Below are 21357 nucleotides of genomic sequence, written 5' to 3' on the forward strand. Positions count from 1 at the left end.
TGCTACTAGTTTTTTAGCCTTTGGATCAACTCTTTTCATTATTTCTAACCATTGGATTAAATACTATAACCCAGTGGGGACCACTCAACCCTAGAAGGACCACTCAACTCTAACCGACTAATATCATCCTGACCTTATAATTTTTCATCCAAAGGTTAAAAATTTGATAGCAAAAAAAGCGTTTTACTATTAAAAATATTCCAGCCTAATTCTATATATAGTATTTTAATTATATATAGGCTTTAATTTAATTTGGGCCACTATTGTTGGCCCATAAAATAAACCGAACAAGTACAACCGTGCAATTGAGCGCAACTCTAAATTTACATAACACACTCTCTTTTTCAGACTTTCACTATTGCACATAACCCTAAAACATGATAACATTCAAATTTTCAAATCCCTAATTTTTTCCCCTCTCTCTCTCTCTCTCTCTCTCTCTCTCTCTCTCCCTCAACAGTCAGGGAGTCACCCTAGCTCACATTTCTTACAATTATTTTGTATTTTGAACATTGACATGTTACAGGTCAAATTATGGTAATGTTTTATAAAAATTAAAATTGATTATATAATGTCGAAAATTTCAATCGGCTCGTTTAGAGCTCGAGCTCGGCTCGACTCGAAATTAGGCTCCCTCGAGCTCGGCTCAAATTAATTTCAAGCCGAGCTTGAGCCTAGATTTAGGCTCGAAATTAATTTCAAGCCGAATTTGAGCTGACATAAGCTCGCTCGAGCTCGGCTCGTTTCCACCCCTACATACAACTTACCATCTTCAACTATGAGGCCTTAAGACTTCAAAGCTTGAACCCTAACTCAAAAATACAAAGATATACATTTACCATACAAAGGATTTGGAGTTCCCACCTTAGCTCAAGCTCTCACCAATTTGGGGGAGTCTCCAATACAACCAAGAAAACCCTAAATTTTTCAACATAATGCCAACATCATATATTCAACACAAAGAAATCCCAAAAAAACTCCACAACCCTCAGAACATGAAATTAACGATGACTAACCTAAGGATTTGAGAGTTCAAGAGCAACTCACCGTGATTCACTAGCCTTTTCTTTTTTTTCAAGAAAAGCTTGCCTAGATCGAAGTTATCGTTTCTTTCTCCCGAAGCTTCTACTCTTACCTATGCATCCTAAGGAGCGAGAATCTGGCCTCCATTTTCTTCGAACAAAAAGGAGAGGGAGCTAGTGACGAGAGAGAGAGAGGATTAGAGAGAGAGAAAAGGGCAAAAAAGTGAAAGGGAGAGGGGTTTAGGGCTAATTCTCTCATAAGCGGGTCCTTTATATAAAAGCGTTGTAACAATTACAATTTACTACAAGAGTTCTAGCATTTTACATGAAACATCCCCATCTCATACTCTACTCCCCGCAGCGGAGAATCTAAACTTCCCTAGGAAGTCCGGATCCTTAAGGTTTCCATGGCATTAGACAAGGTCCGGACTTCCACCCCTCGAGGGTCAGACTTTCTTTCCAATGTCCGAATTTGGACTTTCCTTCAATGTTCGAATTCGAAATGCTATCATATACAAAAACTGCTAAAGGTCTGGACTTTCTTTACAAGGTGTGAACTCTGAAGTTTCACAAACTTCAAAGTCTTGACTTCCATATTAAGATTCAGACTCTAAAAGTTTAGCTGTAAGGATTTACTCTCAAAACTTTATTATCAATATATTTTTATCTAAATTTAGCCCCGAGCTATCTTTCAGCCATTCAAACACATCCAAATTATTTTGTGCCATATTAATCCATATTTGGATAAAGTTCAGTATACTAAACAAAAGCTCATTATATTACATCTGATATATAGCCCGAAGCATGATAACATGGTATGCACATATAAAAAGGTATATGTAAAATGTAAAGATGGTCTCGCTAATTTGAATACTTGTATGCAACAACTTGATCTCTTGCACTTTCACATATATTACATTTTTTTTTTTGTATAAAAACAATATTTAGGCATGTTTAAAGTATATCTAAATAAATGAACCATTCACGACATAAGGGTAAAATGATTATTTTTATAAGAAAATTAGACCCTTCTTTAATGGTCGGGATGAACTAAAATACCCTGCAATAAAAATATGGGGATGCAATATTCGGGTCATTAACACGAACTTTTTTTGAAGTAATTAGTCGAGCATACAATGTGCACATATCCTACAAACAATCACAATTCTTGACTTTCTCAGCATGGCATCGAGGACGAAGTCTATGAGCTCAGCGCCATCGATGTAGTGTCTCTTGGCCCAATTGTTGCTAATGTAGGACTGGCCAAAAATAAAATTGCCTGGATAGAAGATTTGCCATAGGGACCCAATCAAATGCTATTCATTGTGTTAAGCTCCATGTATCAAATGCTGTTCATCGTGTCAAGTTCCATATACATAAACTTTAAATAAAGTAAAAATACAATACTTTATTACCTTATTTAATAATATTTTTTATAAAATAAAGAATAAAATCATAAATAATAAAGAAAAACTTTTCAAACCACTTAAATTTTTTTAATCATAATGCACTAAATAAAAACAATGGCCATAATTCCTATTTGATCGAGCGGGCCCCACCACGCAGCTTTTAAAAAAGCCTTTTTATGCGGTTGTATACTTTTATTGCGTGTAAACTTGTGGCCAAACAGGCGTAATTTATGGCCGATTGAAGATTATCCAAAATTAAAAAGACGAGGAATGATAAATTTTAAAATTTTTTTAAAAAACACTGAGGAACCCGTTTCAAAATGTACGATCGTTTATGGAGCTCTATGCAATTTTATCTATTTGAAGATGAGAAATGCTACAGAAACATCCTAAAGTGGGGTGTACATCTTACACCTATTCTATTTTAAAGTCATTCGTATCATATTAATTTTTTTTAATTTTTACTAAAAACTAATTCGGTTTTTATCAATCCTAAAATTACAAGCGTAAGATCTATACATCTTTTTTGGGTCTATAAGAAGTATTTTTCTTCGAAGATTTTTCAGTAGTCTTATAAATGTAACTAATAAAAATCAGCTCATTTTTTATATATGAGGTGTGCATCATACAACTCTTTTGAGGTGAATATATAGTGTTTTCCGACCTATAAGTTTGTTTGCTCCTGTCGCTTGTTCTCCGCATAGGAAGAGAGAAGAATTGAGATTGCCTGGCACATAAAACGTTCAGCTTCCTTCTCCGCCGACCCTTTGATTTCGTAACTCTAACTCTAACCACTTCATCTTCTTGTCTCTTTCCCTCCTTCTTTCCTCTGAGTGAGTCGGAAACTCCTCAAAACCTTAATCCGAGAAAGAAGAAGAAGAACCTGTTCGACATGGTGAATTTTCTTTCCGACTGGGGGATTGGCTATAAGGTAGCGAAGACGTATTAGAGGGACGTCTCCTACCAGATTACCAAGATCAATCTCTACAAGATACTTAATTGAAAATCATGATATCAATTTCCATCTCATTACTTTTTTTCTTTTTTTTTTAAATGTGTGTGTGTTGATCTTACTGTGATAGGATGGGCGGCACGAAAAAACGCGGGGGATCCGATTCAAAACTTTGTTAGTTAATTTGCGAATAATTCACAAATTATTCACAAATTTTTGAAGAAAAAATAAAACACGTATCCATAAATTTCCAAAAAATACAGAAAAAAAATATTTTTTTGATTAAAAATAATTATTCCTGAATAATTCAAAAGCCCTCCCCCCCCCAAAAAAAAAAAAAAGTTGGGCGCTGGCGGCCCGCCCAAAACAGAAAAAAGAAAAAAAACCCTTCGGTCCGAGTCGCCCTCCACTTTTTTACTGGAAGAGTCAAGCGAGAGCACCCCCAAAACTCGATCAAAAAGGTTTTGCCCTAACTTTGTCACCCCTGCGGCCTGCCACCGACCCCAGCCCCCATCCTTTCCCCTTCCCCTCTTCCCTTCCGGCCGCTTGCCAAACGCCATCGGAAGCCCCCGCGAGGCCACATCGAAGATCGGGTTCTTCACTCTTCAGAAATCAGAATCCTCCTCGTCGCCTCTTCCGCTTCCGCTTCCGCTTCCGCTTCCGCTTCCGCTCTCCAACGATGGATCAGTAATCGGGTGGTTCTTTACAACCCAGGTACGAATCGTCTGAACTTTTATGCTTTAGTTTCTCTCTCTCTTTCCTTTATTTCATCTCCTCTTAATTGCTGACTGTATGGTTTTGAGTAACAAGACCATGACTACAAAATGTAGCATCATTGTGAACATGCATTTATTAGGATTCATTACTTCTTTTTTATCTTTAATCTCTACAGCATACATGAATATTTTAACATACCATAGATATTCTTAAAAAAGAATTATCAGCGAATAAGGTTTTAAGACCTTAAAAGGTTGATACGCCCAGCAGGTTGTGAGTAAGGTTTGAAAGTCACAAGCATATGCATTGATTAAAAACCAAGGGAGATCTAGCAAACTTAACGAAGGCTAAAAAACATGGGTGTTAACTGGCAATACTGTGAATTTCCGATGATTTTGGAGAAATAGCAATATGTGGAATTGTGAACTTTATATATCTTTTATTTGTTTACTGTTTAGACTTTAGATATGCTAGTATGCACTATGCAAAGTGCAAGTTTTATCTTGTATTTAGTTTCCAACTATGCTTGTATGTGAACCTTCTATGTTTTGTATTTAAATATGAGCTATCTTAATCTATTATTTGCTTAATTATTTATTTATTTTGGGGCATAATATAGTTTGCTTTTTTTTTTTTTTTACTTAATTAGCTTAATTTTGTAGCTCTTTATTCTTATATTCTTAAGAATTATGAGTTTTTATGCTAATAGCATAAATCTTGAAAGAAAACAAACTTAATTTAATAGCCGAATTTTTGATCCCGAATTTTTAATTGGTGAACGTATAATATCCGTATAAATCGCGTATCCGAATAATTGCTGAATCCGTTTTTTAGCCGTATTTTTCAACGAATTTAAAAATTAGAAGACGAATTTTATTCGAATTATACCCATACCAAATTTTTGCCGAATCCCAATTAACTAACTATGGTTCGCACCTGTCGCTTGTTCTTCGCATAGGGAGAGAGAAGAATCGAGGTTGCCGCCACCATGAACAGGGAAGTGGCGCATAGAACGCTCGGCTTCCTTCTCCGCCGACCCTTTGATCTCATAAAAACCCTAACCCTAACCACTTCATCTTCTCCTCTATCTTCCTCCCCCTCTTCTCCGAGTGCGTCGGATACTCCTCAAAACCCTAATCTGAGAAAGAAGAAGAAGAACCTGTTTGACGTGGTGAAGTTCCTCCCCGACTGGGGGATTGGCTACAAGGTAGCGAAGACGCATTGGAGGGACGTCTCATACCAGATCACCAAGATCAATCTCTACAAGGTACTTGATCGAAACCCTGATATCAATTTCAATCTCATTACTTTTTTTTTTTTTTTTACAATGTGTGTGTGTTTATCTTACTGTGACAGGATGGGCGGCATGGGAAGGCATGGGGAATCCGATTCAAGGCAGGTGAGTTACATTGTGCTCTTTTTTTTTGAATTAACATAGAATTTTCTTTTGTTTATTTCGGATGATTTGGTGTTCATTTGGATTTCACTCTGATAGTTGTTTGGAAAATGTAGGAATTCATTTCATTGATTTTACTTTTTTTAAACTTTTCCCAACCTACCATTAGTTTTTTATATGGTGAGAGAAATATCATAGTTAATTTAAGAAGGGGTACTTCAGAATTATTAGGAAACTATCGCCAGTAGTAAATGGATTCTCTCTGAAGTTGGGTTCAAACCATAAGATATGTTTAAATTAGAAGAAATCTCACTGAATGACTGAATCTTTTCGTATCATTTTAAATCTCACGAATGAATAATTCCATCAATGGATATGGGAGAACTAGTATTCCAATTCCTTAGAATGCTAGGATTTGTGGGAGTTATTTTGATTCACTTCTTAATTGTTGTCTTGCTAGTCTCTACAGAAAGATGTGTATTGAGGAATCATCTGTCTTGATGTCAAAGGAGATAGTTTGGTGAATATGATTGTCTTTTAGAATGTGATTTATTGTGGTTTAGTATAGTTCCCGGAATAAATAAGCCAGGCGACAAAGGGCATCGTTGCCTCAGAACTTTGGAAGGGCTGGAAAAGCCATCTGAAAGCAATCTAATGATAGTTCACTGTGATATACCAGTTGCACCATCCAACTCATTCTTCTATAATATACTAGCATATGGCTTCTAAATAATATGAGCTTTGTATACTGAAGATTGTAGAAGCTGGCAAAATTACTGGGTAATGAATTTCCACTTATATATGGTCTTGCTAGTAGAATGCTAGATCAAATATCTAGGATAGAGACAAACAGAATAGGATGCACCCTTTGATGAAATAAATAAAATAGGTAAGAATTAGTAATATATCCAAATCAAACCTCATCCTTTTGGTGCTTTCATTCCATTCGTGGTCACGTCCTTTATTTGAAACTTAACATGTTTTTCATGTGGTTATGTAGATCAATAAACGCTATTGTAGGCAAAATTTGGGAGAGGAGAATAGGAAAATGTGTGATATCATATATGCATAAGTTGTAGTAGAATGAAGGGAAATAACTAGGTGTGAACGCATAAAATTTTTGAGAACATGTTGGTTTTAAGGGCATGCTGCTGTTGTGGGGCTTTTATAGGGCGTGAGCTGTTTAATTGGCTCAAATACAAAACCCTCTCTTCCACTTCAGCATGTGTGGCTGTGTCCCAATTACGCCTGCATAAAAAATTGGATCAATTTCCACTAGGCAATTTACCACTGTCTCAATTAGGCCCCAAACTTTCAGGTATTGTTGAATTTGTTGTAAACTTCATTGAAATATTTTGGCATAACATCCATTTGAGTTGCAACTTATATAATAGGTATGAAACTAAATAAATAGATTTTTCTTTACTAGAGCTATCAAAATTGGCAGTTTATGAGATAATTCATCCAATTTATGTGATTATGCATTATAAGCATTACCACTGTCATTCCCCATTTTGATGAAGTTTTAATCCAAATTTAATTATCACCCAAAATTTTTTGGATCTATTTGAGATAGTGGAAACGTCCAAGATGGAAATTGATTTAATTTTACATGAATGAGGATAATTGAGACATGGATGGATTTGTGATTTAGCTTGGTAAATTTGTTGGTTGTGACATTATATTTGTTAAATATATCTGTAGGCTTCTTCCAATCAAATACCAATCTATTGGGTGCGGTACTAGAGCCAATCATGAGCTCCCATCATTTCGTGAGATTGTGGGCTACATTCCCCACTTTTAACATATAATTGGTTAAATTCCCACGTTACATCGTAATGGGTTACATCACCATCTCTTAGCTCATAGTCAGTTCTGCATGCCTTTCATATCCATTATGCATGTGAATGGGCATGTGAAGTATATCTTTGGGCCGTTTTTTATCAAATAGGTCTGTTGGGTAAGGTAACAATATCTGAAGTTGATGGTAGACATAAGATTACCCATTATCACTTGCATTGTTTTACATGATGTCACTTGTGGAAGAAAGTGCTAACGGACAAACAATTTGTTTGTTTTTTTTACTCAAAATGCCTTTAAATAATCATTGGACCTTGTTGACTCGTTCCTTTATTCTGACGTCAACTATAACTCCATTGGTCCTCCTTCAAAGAAGCAAGTGCAACAAAAGAGAAGTTTTCTTTTTCATCATGTATGGAATGTGCCTAACTCCTAGTTGTCAGTACATCTCTAATTTTTCTTGATGTCCCAATTTCAATCATTAGATAAGATGCATCATTTGTACAAGGGTTCTTTAGTCAGTCTAGTTTTTTCCTCAAGAATCAATTATCTAAGAAACTAAGAGCACGTTGAAGTGATTCTCATTTTTAGTGGCCAATTATGTGATACCACATTGATGTAATTCATCCTTTGTTACAACTGTGGAATATGAAGAGCTGCCTCTATCTCTTGTTATATTTATCATTGGTTAGATAATGCCATTCTATAAAATAGCTTTGCCATCTTAGACTTTTCGTGCTTATTTCGGTTGATCACAATAGATGATTGGTATTGGGGAAGACTGAAGTATTACAGGAAGTATCTCTTATACCAAATTACAATGCATCTATACATTGTAAGACATATGGATTTACTTAGCATGGGTTTTATTTAGATTGAAGCTGATTCTAGAATGTAGTGTTGTCAAATATTTTTTAACATTAAAATATTCGCATTTCAGGTTAAGTTTCTTTCAGTTTCTAGAGAGCTTGAATCTAGATGCAAATTCGTTTTTATGATAAAAATTGGTACTTCAATCACAGAAGAATGCCTGACGAAGCTAAGTAATAACTAATATATACCTGTATATAAAGTGCATGGCATAAAAGTACCATTATGCCGCAACATTCAAGTTTGCGATATCAGATTTGACTGTTACCCTTAATAGAGGTTTTGCAATTAGATCTCTTGAAGATTAATTAATTATAACTACATCCCTAAATACAACTTTTTACAAATAAAGTCCTTAAAAATTAGTATTTACATATAAGTCTCTTAAACAAATATACTTTATATGTACAGATTTCGTGGATCAATCTTTGCCACTATGTCTCTCATAAATTGCTTACACCAAAAATTTGATGATTTTGACATATAGAAATCTTAAAGCCCTGCGAAAATTGCATGTAGTGTTATAAAATTGTGTAGTTCTATTTGCTACTTTTATGTATAGTCACTTATAAAATAGTCTTCTAGAGTTCCAGTATTTATGTAAAAATTGTTATTTAGATTAGATATTTCATATTCGCATATTACCTCATACAAAGTAATTAAAAATATGTGTAATATTAAAAGAGTCTTACACTTAATAACTCAATAAAATTTGCTATTTAAATTAGATATTTATGTATACTTTATAAATTCTAATTATTTGTACTCTATTGAAAAATAGTTTTACACTTACTGCTATATGAAAGTTGTTATTTGAATATGCTGCTTTTATTATTGTATGCATCTTTTGCATATCGGTCACGTAGATTAGGTACTGGCATAAATGTATGACACGTAAAATATGACCTTTTGTTATATAATCATGCAAAATTGGCTATAAGTTATACACACAAATGCGCGCACGCACAGACACAGGCTTAGCCCACATGCAATTAAACAATATTTTATGGGCCCGTTTGGCCTAGATTTTGGAAAATTGATTTCTATATAATTGATTTTGGTTTGGAAAAGTGATTTTTGTTAAAAGCTGTAGAGTGTTTGGCTGTCTGATAGAAAAGTGATTTTGCTGAAGTAATTTTAGAAAGCTGTTTGGCAAATTCTTTTGCTGAAGTGATTTTGTAATGCTGTTTAACATTAGTCATTTTTAAAACTAATTAATATTACATGCCAATATTTCAAGTTATCTGTAACTATTTAATATAACAAATGTCACGCCCTAGGGCTGTTTTAGAAACCAGAGCTTGCAGAAAACGTGCCTTTTTTTTGTTTTAAAAAGAGCCTGGCCCACGTGGCATACTGACCCGCCACAAATGCAAATTCCTCTGCTCACACGGATAGAGTCTCCTTTGTATTTGTATGGCGTACCGGTCAAACAACATCAACAGAATCATAACTCACATCCTACATTTACGAAATCCACAAACAATCAATACGATGCATTTTCATACAGCTAACCATCCTTAAAAATAATCCATGCCTCTAAGCACTCTTTAGGCGCTGGATGTTGCGATGCAAAATACAACAATCATCCTATTAAAAATGCTTCCCACCTAGAAGCTTTGTCTTTTTAAAACTCTAAATATTTATCAATCGAAAACTATTCAAAAATCCTTTGAAAAGTGTTTCCCAGACGAGAATTCAGTCTGTTGAAAACCGACTACCATGAGGGGTAGAAAACCAAATAACTTGATTCCACGAGCCCAAATACTGAAGATATAGAAAGCTCCAAGTACATGCATAATCGAAAATCCAAATTCATATAAGTTCAAGGTTACCATTCATGCATTAATATCCCGATCATCTAATTGAACCATTCGATTATTTATAGTCTACTAAAAGAAGTAAAAAGAAAAGAACCGGGGTAAGGACCGGTAACGCGATCTAGCTATGCCGTCCTCACGTACTGTCCTGACCCTCATCGCCCAAGCTACCTGAAAAACAGTTTGGGGTGAGAACATGTGAACAAGTCTCCCCCTCCCAGTGGGTACCGCAAATCGACGAAGGCAAGCTGTACACACCGGCAGATGAAAGGGATAAATAGCAGTAGTAGCAAGAAAATCAGATATAACAATAACAAATAGCAACTACCGCTAGTCCCAAAAGGAGTTACTACTGTAAAGTAAGATAATAAGGCAATGGACAACTATAATTAGTAGTCAAACTAGTGTAGTAGCAAAATAACTGAACAGAAAATAATTGTAACAATAGTATGGAGAACCACTACTGCAAAGAGAGATAGAGAACGACTATGCGTCAACTGAAATAGAACATATAAGTATACCCAATCAATTACCATATTGGTCTAAATACCTCATGCCACTCCCGCTCTAATTGGCATATAACCCTAGCATAAGCTCCTGGGCTCACGGGTTGGCACTTCCAAACATTTTTCTGGAAAAGAACACTCTTGTGGTGGATAAGACCGTTGGTGTACGTGAAATGCGCACGAGCTGTAGCGATCGATGCAATATGCTCAATAGCTAACAACGGCAACAAGTGGATAGAACAATCCACAACCATATCCGACCGAATCAGGTCTAAAATCTTCGAAGGAATGTCACCATGTCACTGACCTGTCAGGTTTATATAGCTATATTACCAAGTACAAAATATCATCAACGACAGAGTCATGCAATGATAATCAATCACTGGAATGTTACTATACCATTAGATCAATTATGATACTACAAGACGAAACAACCGTATAATAGACCAACGAGTACCAGATAGTATGCAAGATACCAAACATATGATCATGATAAGCTATGCAGTGCAAGACATTGAACATATAATCATGATACGTTATGCAATCCAAGAAGAGGAAAAAAGTAAGAAGTCACCGAGAATGAGCCGCTGGACTGATTTCGGATCGAAGTACCTACCTGTACCATAAGGAAAACTCGGGTTGTCGACCTTCAGCAGATGCTTCCCGAAATCACCCTTGTGTGGGGCCAAAGAAATGTTCTTATCCATTGGTTAGTTGAAGGGCTGTTGGAAAAAAATGTCTCCTTCTAAGCACGTGATTAAAAGCACGACATCTTATCCCTTATGTAATGCATACTTTTTCTTCTTCTCGAGATCTGTCATATCATTTAATTTTTATGGTGTTCCAATCTATTTCTATGTTTCCATATACTTCTCTTTAAATTCTTGTGCAGTTTTTAATTTTATACAAACTAACTAATGAAATTTATTTTTCTATCGTGTAATTATTTTTCAGATTTTACTGCACTTATTTGAAAGAGATCATCAAGTAATTGAATCCCTACACAACTAGTACAGATTAAGGCTTGGACTCAAAAGTTGGATGTAAATTGTATATTGGTTAGCAGTTGCGTGTGCAATTGCTCCCGTAAATAATTTATCACGTTTAGCAAATTCGTCTAATGAATACTTCATTAATAGATTATAATATGCATGGCATTTTGTTTTGGCTATTATATTTATCGCGACATCACGAGTCCTTTTCCTTTGGTGCCACATGTTGGGATAATAAGTAAAAGAAAAATTTAAATTCAAATTAAAAATATAGTGAAATTAAATTGTGATTTGATTGCTGCTTTCCTTAGAGGGCTAGGTAGCAACAAGGAAAGAGAAAAAGAAAATATTGTTGTCTTATTTTTAAAAAATTTTGAATTATTTTCCAAAATGAAGAGGTCCAAGAATCACCATAACTTGGACCATGGGATTTGAAAAAAAAGGTTTAGGGGAGAGAAGGGTATCATAAAAAAAAGAAAGAAAAAAAAGGAAAAAAAGGAGAGAGCTGTCACTTGGAAGGGCCCTGCCTCCCGCTCTCTCTCTCTCGTACGTACAAAGAAAGAGGGGTTTAGCGTCCCCTCTATCAGACCAACAAAAAAAAAGCAAACAAAAAAAGGATGAAGGCATGGCGACGATGTCGGCGACTGCAACGACTTCAACGATGCAGGAGGAGGCCATATATGGCCTCTTTTTCTTTTTCTTTTCTCCAATGACGACGGGTTGGTGTATACATGCAAATGGTATATTAGCGATTCTTTTTGCCGGTTTGATCACCACGACCGTCTTCGCTATAGGTTGACCCAATCAAATCTGGCATTGAATCGTTACTATATCGTGCGTGCATATTCATTAACCCCGTCTCACCCAACATCGCCTCTATTGTCATGACAACGAAAGAACAATATGTGTTCACAAGCGATGGTGATAATCCATGTGTCGGGTTGATCGAGCGGTCGTCTTCGCTATAGGCTCGACACGTTCAAACTCGATATTGGATCATTACTCTCGTTGGATCTTTGATCATACCGAGCGGCCGTCTTCGTGATAGGATCGATAGTTGAATCCCGATACAAACCACAATGATAATAATAACAATAATAATAAATTAATAATAAGCTAATAAATATTTTTCTTGGGTTGCCTTCCTCGTGATAGGCTTGACCTGGGTCCGGTTCGCTAAGCCGGGTCGCCGTCCTCGTGATAGGCTTGACCTAGATTCGGTTCATTAAACCGGGTCACCGTCCTCGTGATAGGCTTGACATGGGTCCGGTTTGCTAAGCCGGGTTGCCGTCCTTGTGATAGGCTTGACCGGGATTCGGTTCATTAAATCAGGTCACCGTCCTCATGATAGGCTTGGCCTGGGTCCGGCTCGCTAAGCCGGGTTGCCATCTTCGTGATAGGCTTGACTCGGGTTCTGTTCATTTAATCGGGTCGCCGTCTTCATAATAGGCTTTACCCGGATTCGGTTTATTAAACCGGGTCGTCGTCCTCGTGATTGGCTTGAACCGGGTCATGTTTGCTAAGCCTAGGTCACCGTTCTCATGATAGGCTAGACCTAGTTCTGGTTCATTTAACCTAGTCGCCGTCTTCGTGATACGCTTGATCTGGGTTCGGTTCATTAAACTGGGTCGCTATCCTTGTGATGGGCTTGATTCGGATCCAGTTCGCTAAGCCGTTTTGTCGTCCTCGTGATAGGCTTGATCCGGATCTGGTTCGCTAAGTCGGGTCGTCGTTCTCGTGATAGGCTTGACTGGCTCCGGGTCATTTAATCGAGTCACCTTCTTCATGATAGGCTTGATTCCTGTTAGGTTCATTAAATCGGGTCGCCGTCCTCATGATAGGCTTGACTTGGGTCTGGCTCGCTAAGTCGGGTTGTCGTCCTCGTGATAGGCTTGACCCAAGGTTTGGTTTGTTAAACAAAATCACCATCCCTGTGATAGGTGTTATTCCGGTTTGGTTTGTTAAACCAAATTGCGGTCTTCGTGATAGGCTTAATTTGGGTGAACCAAACTATAATGATGAATCAAACTGGACGATAGGCTTGTTCAGTCTAATCAAAGGGTCTAACTTATACGAATTATTGACTGGTCGCCTTAAATTGAACCATTGAAGGCATTAACAGAACCGAACCGAATTATAAGCCGGTTTAACTCAAACTAAACCATAAAGGATCTAATATGAACCGAATCATAAGCCAGCTCAACCTAATTGAATCACAGAAGGTTCGAGCCAAGCCAAACCGAACTATAAGCTGGTTCAACCCAAACTCAACTGCAGAAAGTTCAATCTGAGCTGAACCATAAAGGATTCAATTTGAACCTAAGAAGGTTCAATCCGAACCGATATAAAGGATTCAACTTGAACCTATGCAGATCTAATCTGAACCGAATCATAAAGGATCCAATTTGTACCTAAGCGGATTCAATCTGAAGCGAACTACAAAGGATTCAATTTAAACCTAAGCGGATTCAATCTGAACCGAATCATGAAGAGTTCAACTCGAACCTAAGCAGATTCAATCTAAACTGAACTACATGAAGTTCGAGCCGAACTGAACCAAACCATTAGCCGGTTCGACTTAAATCGAAGTATAAAAGTATTCAAGTTGAACTACAAATTGGTTCAACTCAAACTTAACCCAAGAGGTTTCAAGTTGAGATGACATGTAAGAGCTCAATTTAAATCAAACTCAAACAGACCTTGAACCAAACCAGGGGTTTGATCTGAACTAAATTGAACAATGAGAGTGTCCAAACTGAGCCGAGATATAAAGGCTCAACGCAAACCAAAATTAAAGGGGACTTGAACTAAGTCACAAAGGTTCAACCCAAACCAAATCCAAAAAGGCCAAAAAAGCCTAAGCTTAAATCAAATCAAATACATAGAGTTCAAATCAATTCAACTTGAACCAACCGGGATGATTCGAATTAAGTAAACTATCTCCACCTGAACCGAAACAGGTCAACGGTTCAATCCGAGCTAAATTCAATTTGACTGGCTAAGTCAACTTAATCGATTCACAAGTCGGAATCAAATGACCGGCAAGTCGTTAAACTAAATAAATGGCTGTCAAGTCGTTAAACTGAATAAGTGATCGCCAAGTCATTAAACTGAATAAATGATTGTCAAGTCGTTAAACTGAAAAAGTAACTGCCAAGTTGTTAAACTGAGCAAATTAAATCAAACTCTTTGTGATCGCCAAGTCGTTAAACTGAGCAAATCAAATCAAACTCTTTGTGACTGCCAAGTCGTTAAACTAAGCAAATCAAACCAAACTCATTTTGATTTGACTGCCAAGTCGTTAAACTGAGCAAAGCAAATCAAATTCTTCTTGACCGTCAAGTTGTTAAACTGAGTAAATCAAACCAAACTCATTTTTGATTTGACCGCCAAGTCGTTAAACTGAGCTAATCATTTCGACTGCCAAGTCGTTAAACTGAGCAAATTTAAATTCAATCTCAACTCAATTTTGATCGCCAAGTCCATAAACTGAGCATCTTTGTTTTAAAAAATTCATATATAGTGGGGTTATGGCCCTGGATAAGCCATGTACACAACAAATTATATGAATAAAGCTTTATCTTATGCTTCGTTTTCTTTTTTATTAGCATTTAAATTTAGTTTCTTAATCGAGGGTTCCTTAACACTGCAAGTGTGAGGTAGTTAACCAAGGTATTAAGTGCCGTCTCGTGCCGTACGGCATGGGGCGTGTCGTACCGTGCCCCCAAGAAGGGGGCGCGATACCGGGGGGTCTAGGAACCTCCCCCCCCCGGGGTGCCGCGGCACATGGCCGCGTGCAGCACGAGACAAAGCGGCACGCGACCATGTGCCGGGTGCCACGGCACTATGCCGGCGTGCCGCCCTCTTTTTTTCTTTTTTTCTTTTTCGCCCCCGCCCCCCCAATCGTATATGCCCTTTTTTACAGCTGCTCTCTTTTTTGACATTGTGTTGTCTTTTTGTCAACTTTTTTTTTTCTTTTTGGCTGATGCCTTTTTTTTTTTGCCTTTTGGCTTTTTCTTTTGACTTTATTTTTCTTTTGTTAAATTAAAAATTTATAATTTAACTTGTTATTTATCAATATAGAAGCAAATTTTTAGTTGACAAATCCGATCCATACCGCGAGGGGCTTCGTTTTCACCACAGACATCCATTTTTTCTTCGCAAATTATTTTGTCAAAATTTGTCGCATCGTGAAGTTTTCGATGAATCGGGGGAACAAAAATCAATCTCCTAAACAAATTTAGATTAGATATTTTTTAAAAGAATAAAAAATAAAAAAAATATGGATGTAATTGCGGTACTATTCTGGTTGTTCTAGTTATTACATGCTTTCTAATCGAATCAATATATAGATCTTGAAACGTTTTTAGAAAAAATAAAATTTTCTGTCATTTTATCTGTTATAATTTTTTTAATTCTAAAAAAATTAAAAACAAAAGAATTTTCAAATGTTACAGCAAGTATAGTTGTACTTTTCAAATAAAAACAAAAAAATAAAAACAAAAGAATTTTAATTTCTATTCTACATCAGGTATAGTTGTACTTTATATACAAAATGCTTACATGCATGTTAATTGATGAGTATAGTAAGTTATACATAGCAAATATTAATAATTATTTGTCTAAATCTTTCAAAATAACATTATAAAAGTTTATTGGAACAAAAAAAAACTTAAATAAACCCGTGCCAAAGCGTGCTAATAGGAGGTCATGCGTATCCATCGGCACGCACGCGTACCACGTGTCGGCACGGAAGTGTGCCGTGCCGTATCGTGCCAGAGAAAGAGCGGCACGCCCCCGTGCCACGGCACTTTAAACCTTATAGTTAACAGCAGATTCTTAAATCTGCTGGAAGCCATGGATCTACAATCTTGATTTCAAAATAAAAATTTAAATAAATTTAATCTCTATCATGAATGACCACTTGCCGGAAACAAGCTTGTGGCGGGTCGGGCTGTTCGTGGTGGCGGACACCACACCCCTTATGCTTGTCTACTTTTCTATCTTGAATGTAGTAAGGACATAATTTAAATTTAAAAGTGAGAAAATAGTAATTTTAAAATGATCAAGCAGATAGCAAAAGAAGGAAATAAATAAATTATATTAGTGAAGATGATGCTAACTTTTACCGTTGCTCATTGTAGTTTAATTCACAATCATCCAAGTTGCCATATTGGTGTTCCCTAGAACCGGAAATCTTTCTAAGGCTTCACTAAGATGAAAATAGGGGGTAATATAGAATGGAAGTCAAAAATGGATCTTAGAGTAGTGGCCCGAGGTTTTTCAATCTAGCATACATGTTAGCACTATAATTTTGTGATTTGGTAATATTTCATCTCTCTTTCTGAGTGTTGAAGAGCTGAGTTGACTTACGTATTTGCATTCTCATTCTTGTTAACTGCATTAATAGTATGTTCTTTACTAGATTAGAACTCATCCAAGAATTTGGCCTCTTAGACAACTTGATATTTATGTAACTATATGATCACTGCATATAATCAAATCAAAGGTAAAAGAACATAAAGATCTCTTTAACATTTATATAATATAATAATTGTCTCTTGGGAGGTCACTTTTGGCCTAATTCTCCCGGGTTACAGTTGCTTGAACCAGCTTTATAATTAATGACCTACTCTTTCTTAAAACCCCAAAATATTCTTGTGTTTTAAAAATCAAGTTTGATGGAACTTTGGGGCGAGTCTGAAACTCTGAATTTTCATCTAATCAAGTTGTTCAATGCTTTTCGAGCTTGGTTCAGCTTGAATTTAGCTTGAAACAAGCTGATACATGATATATTGAGACAAGCTGATATATTGAGACAGCTATACATGATAGTCATTCATCATTCTACTAATCTGAAGTTTTATACTTTTGTTATGCGCCTGGTTATAGTTGATTCACGCCTTCACCTTGTCTTGCAGGGCTGCAAGCCGCAGATGATCCCATCCGAATAAGTGGAGTGAATAAACGCGGGTGGAAGTATATAAAAGAATCTCAGAAGAAAAAGGATTCGCCGTCGAAAGCAGAGGAAGTAAGCTTGGCCTAATCATAGTGTTTCTGCACCACTACACATCCGCATTGTTATGTTGTCCTAACTGTTTTGTTGTTCAAAGATCATATGCGAACTTGTTCTTTTGACTAAGGAATATGGCGAATTTTATTTCTTCATCATGGCAATTTTCTGAGACATAAAAACTGATGAAGTAGATGGAGATATTTTGATTTTTTATGAAAAGCATTAATACCTCTTGATACATGGGGAATAAATTTGTGGGCTCGATCTTCATAAACTGGCTTCGTACTATAGTTTTTCCCGGCACTGTTGGACATTTCGACCTATTTTACTTGAAGAGGTATTCTTTCTCTGTAGTTCTTCATGAGCTGACTCCATTTTTGTTTTCTTATCTGTTTGTTTAAGTTTAGTTTTATCTTCTGTTCACTTCATTTGAACTGTCGAGATTCTTTTCAAACTTATATTAAACGAAAGAAAGTGTTAGAATTCTTTCGTTTCTCTTCTTTGTTAAACTCATTCTTTCTTGTATAAAAGAGGTATAGGCAAAGTAAGCCGATGAAGCAAAAGACAAATCTTTATAACAAACTCTCTTGATTTGCATGGAGTCACAGATGCATCCGTGAGATTGTATACCCAAATCCGGCACAATGTTACCAGAACTTAGGACTTTCGTGTCAGACTCTTACCAATCATCAAAATTGGCTCTGTAGCAGTGAAAGCTTGTTGCTATTAATAGCACCGCAATCTAATAGGAGAGCTGATTTGTCGCGCACCCTGTATTTCCAAAGCGTACAATAAAAATCACCTGTCAATAATTCTAGAAGAGTCCGCAACTAAGCAAGTTAACAGGTATAGCAGCTTGTGTTTTTAACATAACCAGTCTAATAATACCATATAAATCATACATTCACCAATACATTATAAATACTGCTGTTATGCATATACTATCCATAGGGTCCTCTATTAATAATCACCAAGAGAGGAGATGCTATCTAGCTCGTTATTTCCTTTTCTTGATCTATAGTTGTCGCTGGTGTTGAATGATCTGAAAAGAAATAATAAAGAAGAGCGCGAGAACTATAATCAATAGTTTTCAGTGAGTGCAATGATGACAACGACGACCTACACCACTAGGTCTATCAGAGACCAGAATAGCAAATAGACGGAAAAGAGTGAGTAACATTACATAATATGAAACAAATTGGTAAATACTGTATTATCATGTCTCTAAAGTAGCAAAAAAATAAAAAAAAAAAAACAATAGGAATGCCTCTGCCACGATCATATCCCTATATAAAATAAATTAGTGGCAAAGGTCATCATGCTTCAACTGAATATCAAGTAAGCAAATTCATACAACTAAATTGCATCAGCCAGCCCATAGGTCCGGGAAAGCCTGCGTCGCCACATGCCGGTAACCACACTAACCTAGTGGCTTGGCCCTGCATGCGTACACCTAACATATCTAGTTAGCCGCCACAGCTTCGGAGGAGCACTTGTGGGGCACGACCCCACCGATACTCAATGTCACATCGCTCGTGATTGAGCCCAATCCGGTCCAATGCAGACTATGGTCATGTGCAATGATCAAACACATTCAGCTGTACAAGTTTCTCAGTCATAATCGATGTTATATGTCCACAGTCTGTCTATAATCGTTTTATCAATTTTACAATTTTGCACGCATCTCAGTATCTAAATAGAAATAGTACAACATGAGTAAAGAATCTCAATCTATATAAACATCATAGCATTGATTTCATGTGATATCAAGTACGGATACATGGAAATACAGAGAAGGGAACAACTACAATAATAATACTAACAGAAATCTCATAAATGTCATAGGTGAAAAAAAATAGGCATAGTGAATTGTTCACTATGTTCGGCGATTTGAAACCCACCCGGAATACTACTGTCAATGGGAATTGAAAAGGGAAAAGCTTAGCACTAGAATTACTACCAAAATACAGTGAAAATCAACTCCTAAAAATGCATAGCATACTAAAATCATTCCCTGAATATATAATCGTAAAAAGTCTCAACTAAAATCCAATTTAAATATTATGCTTACTTCCAAAAGTGCATTCTCAAATCGTTGCTTCGATCACAAATTCGTCACAGGCTCAAACTTTTTCTTTTTCCCTTTCTCTATCTCCCTCACTCACTCTCTCTTTCTGTGTCTCTGTGCGTGCAAAACAAAAAAAGAACCCCTCAGCTAACCTTTTGTTAAAGATATGCCTTCTTTTTTGGTTTGGTTCACACACCGGATTTATGGAAAAATAAAAAGGATCTCATAAGGATTTATTTTTGGTGGATCCTAATTTAAATTGGAATCCTAGGTGGACTAGGATTGATTTCCATATAAGACTCTATATTTAATTATCACATTGAATTAGAGTGGGATTAAACTAATCCATATATATATATATATATATATATATATATATATATATATATATATANAAGGTGGGATTCACCATAAGGTTCTTGGTTTTTTATCCGGAGAAGACATAAGGTGTAAGCTTGTACTTCTATTTCTTCATATAGTGGAATACATCTCTCTCGCTCTCCCCGTGGACGTAGGCAATTGCTGAACCACGTAAATCTTGGTTTCTTCTTTCTGCATTTATTTCTTTTACCGTTCGGTCGATTTTCTCTATTTTTCGTGCATCTTTGTTGGTAGCACATGACGGACGATCCATCCGGTTCCCAACACCTTTATAATGTAATAATTGCATATAAGCCCTACAAGTTACAAAATTTTCATTTTTGGCCAAAACAGGACATTTCGTCATCCAAATCCTCCTGTTCAAGCCCTTTTCGGATGCCCCATGTTGCACCCGGCAGTCCAAAACTTTTCGTGGGCACGTTGGAATTACTTTCCATGCGCTAGGTTCCAATGTCTAAAAACATAATCATTACTTTTGATGCACCGCGGACTAAATTCCAGATTGCTACAGTAACACGGGCATTTGTATTCAGGGCCTGAAATCCGTTCGGATGCACCTTGGGCATTTTCGGGCGGTCCAAAGTGAGATCCAGGATTGAATTAGCCTAGATATAGCATTTTTGAGTGCCCAAATCATGATTCTGGCAGCTAGAAAGTCACCGGAAAGTCCAATTTTTCCCTAATCTAATTTCTAATCTTGTTTCTACGTCAATTTCACACCCAAATGGTTTTAACTCAGTCTAGCAATCTAATAGTCTACTCACTAGTGGCTCAAAATGTAATTTTGTCAATTTGCTAAAGTTCAGAATGTTACATTCTTTCCTCATACAAAAAGTTTCATCCTCAAAATTTAAAATACAAACCTCAATCCTTGAATAAGTGGGGATAGATCTCCCGCATCTACTTCTCCAGTTCTCGGGTGGTATCTCACTCTTCATAAGTCATCTTTATAATCCATTACATCTTGATAGATTTTGAGCCTTAGATTATTTTTGATGACTTCATTTTGAAGTGTATATGAATAAAAAAATATTATTATATTTTATCTATATTTTGGTAATTTTATAGTGAAATTCTTAATTTCTATGAAATTGATGTGGATTGAAAGAAATCTATGTGAATTTATCATGTTCATGCACTAACATTATTATTTTCACAATGCAATCATCATATTCTAAACTCTTTCGATAATGTTCATAAATCACCACTAATTTTATATAAACTTAGTGGTAAGTCTTTAGATAAAAAGTGATTTAAAATATAAAAATTAAGTTTTCCAAGTTTCAGATTCCGAAATCTGAAAGCAAGTTTTGGAACCCGTAAGCTTCCCTAGCTGTCACGTAGGGAGGTTTCGGAACCTGAAAGCAAGTTCCGGAACCTGAAAGCAAGTTCCGGAACCCGTAAGCTT

General features: G+C 36.4%; 1 protein-coding gene across 1 annotated transcript; it reads left to right on the forward strand.

Moving 5' to 3' along the window:
• LOC109720718 lies at positions 3733–17853 on the forward strand. Its single transcript, XM_020247999.1, has 4 exons — positions 3733–4097; positions 5059–5367; positions 5457–5499; positions 17406–17853. Exons 2-4 carry the CDS (start codon positions 5089–5091, stop codon positions 17528–17530), a joined length of 447 nt encoding a protein of 148 aa, XP_020103588.1. The 5' UTR covers positions 3733–4097; positions 5059–5088; the 3' UTR covers positions 17531–17853.

This window comes from Ananas comosus, linkage group 14 (assembly GCF_001540865.1).
Source record: "Ananas comosus cultivar F153 linkage group 14, ASM154086v1, whole genome shotgun sequence".
Classification (NCBI taxonomy): Eukaryota; Viridiplantae; Streptophyta; class Magnoliopsida; order Poales; family Bromeliaceae; genus Ananas; species Ananas comosus.

Excerpts from the sequence above, each read along its gene's own strand:
- LOC109720718 (XM_020247999.1), top strand. The coding sequence starts at position 5,089 with ATGAACAGGGAAGTGGCGCATAGAACGCTCGGCTTCCTTCTCCGCCGA. Across the intron at positions 5,368-5,456 it reads CCAAGATCAATCTCTACAAG|GATGGGCGGCATGGGAAGGC; the intron begins GTACTTGATCGA and ends TTACTGTGACAG. Across the intron at positions 5,500-17,405 it reads GGGAATCCGATTCAAGGCAG|GGCTGCAAGCCGCAGATGAT; the intron begins GTGAGTTACATT and ends CTTGTCTTGCAG.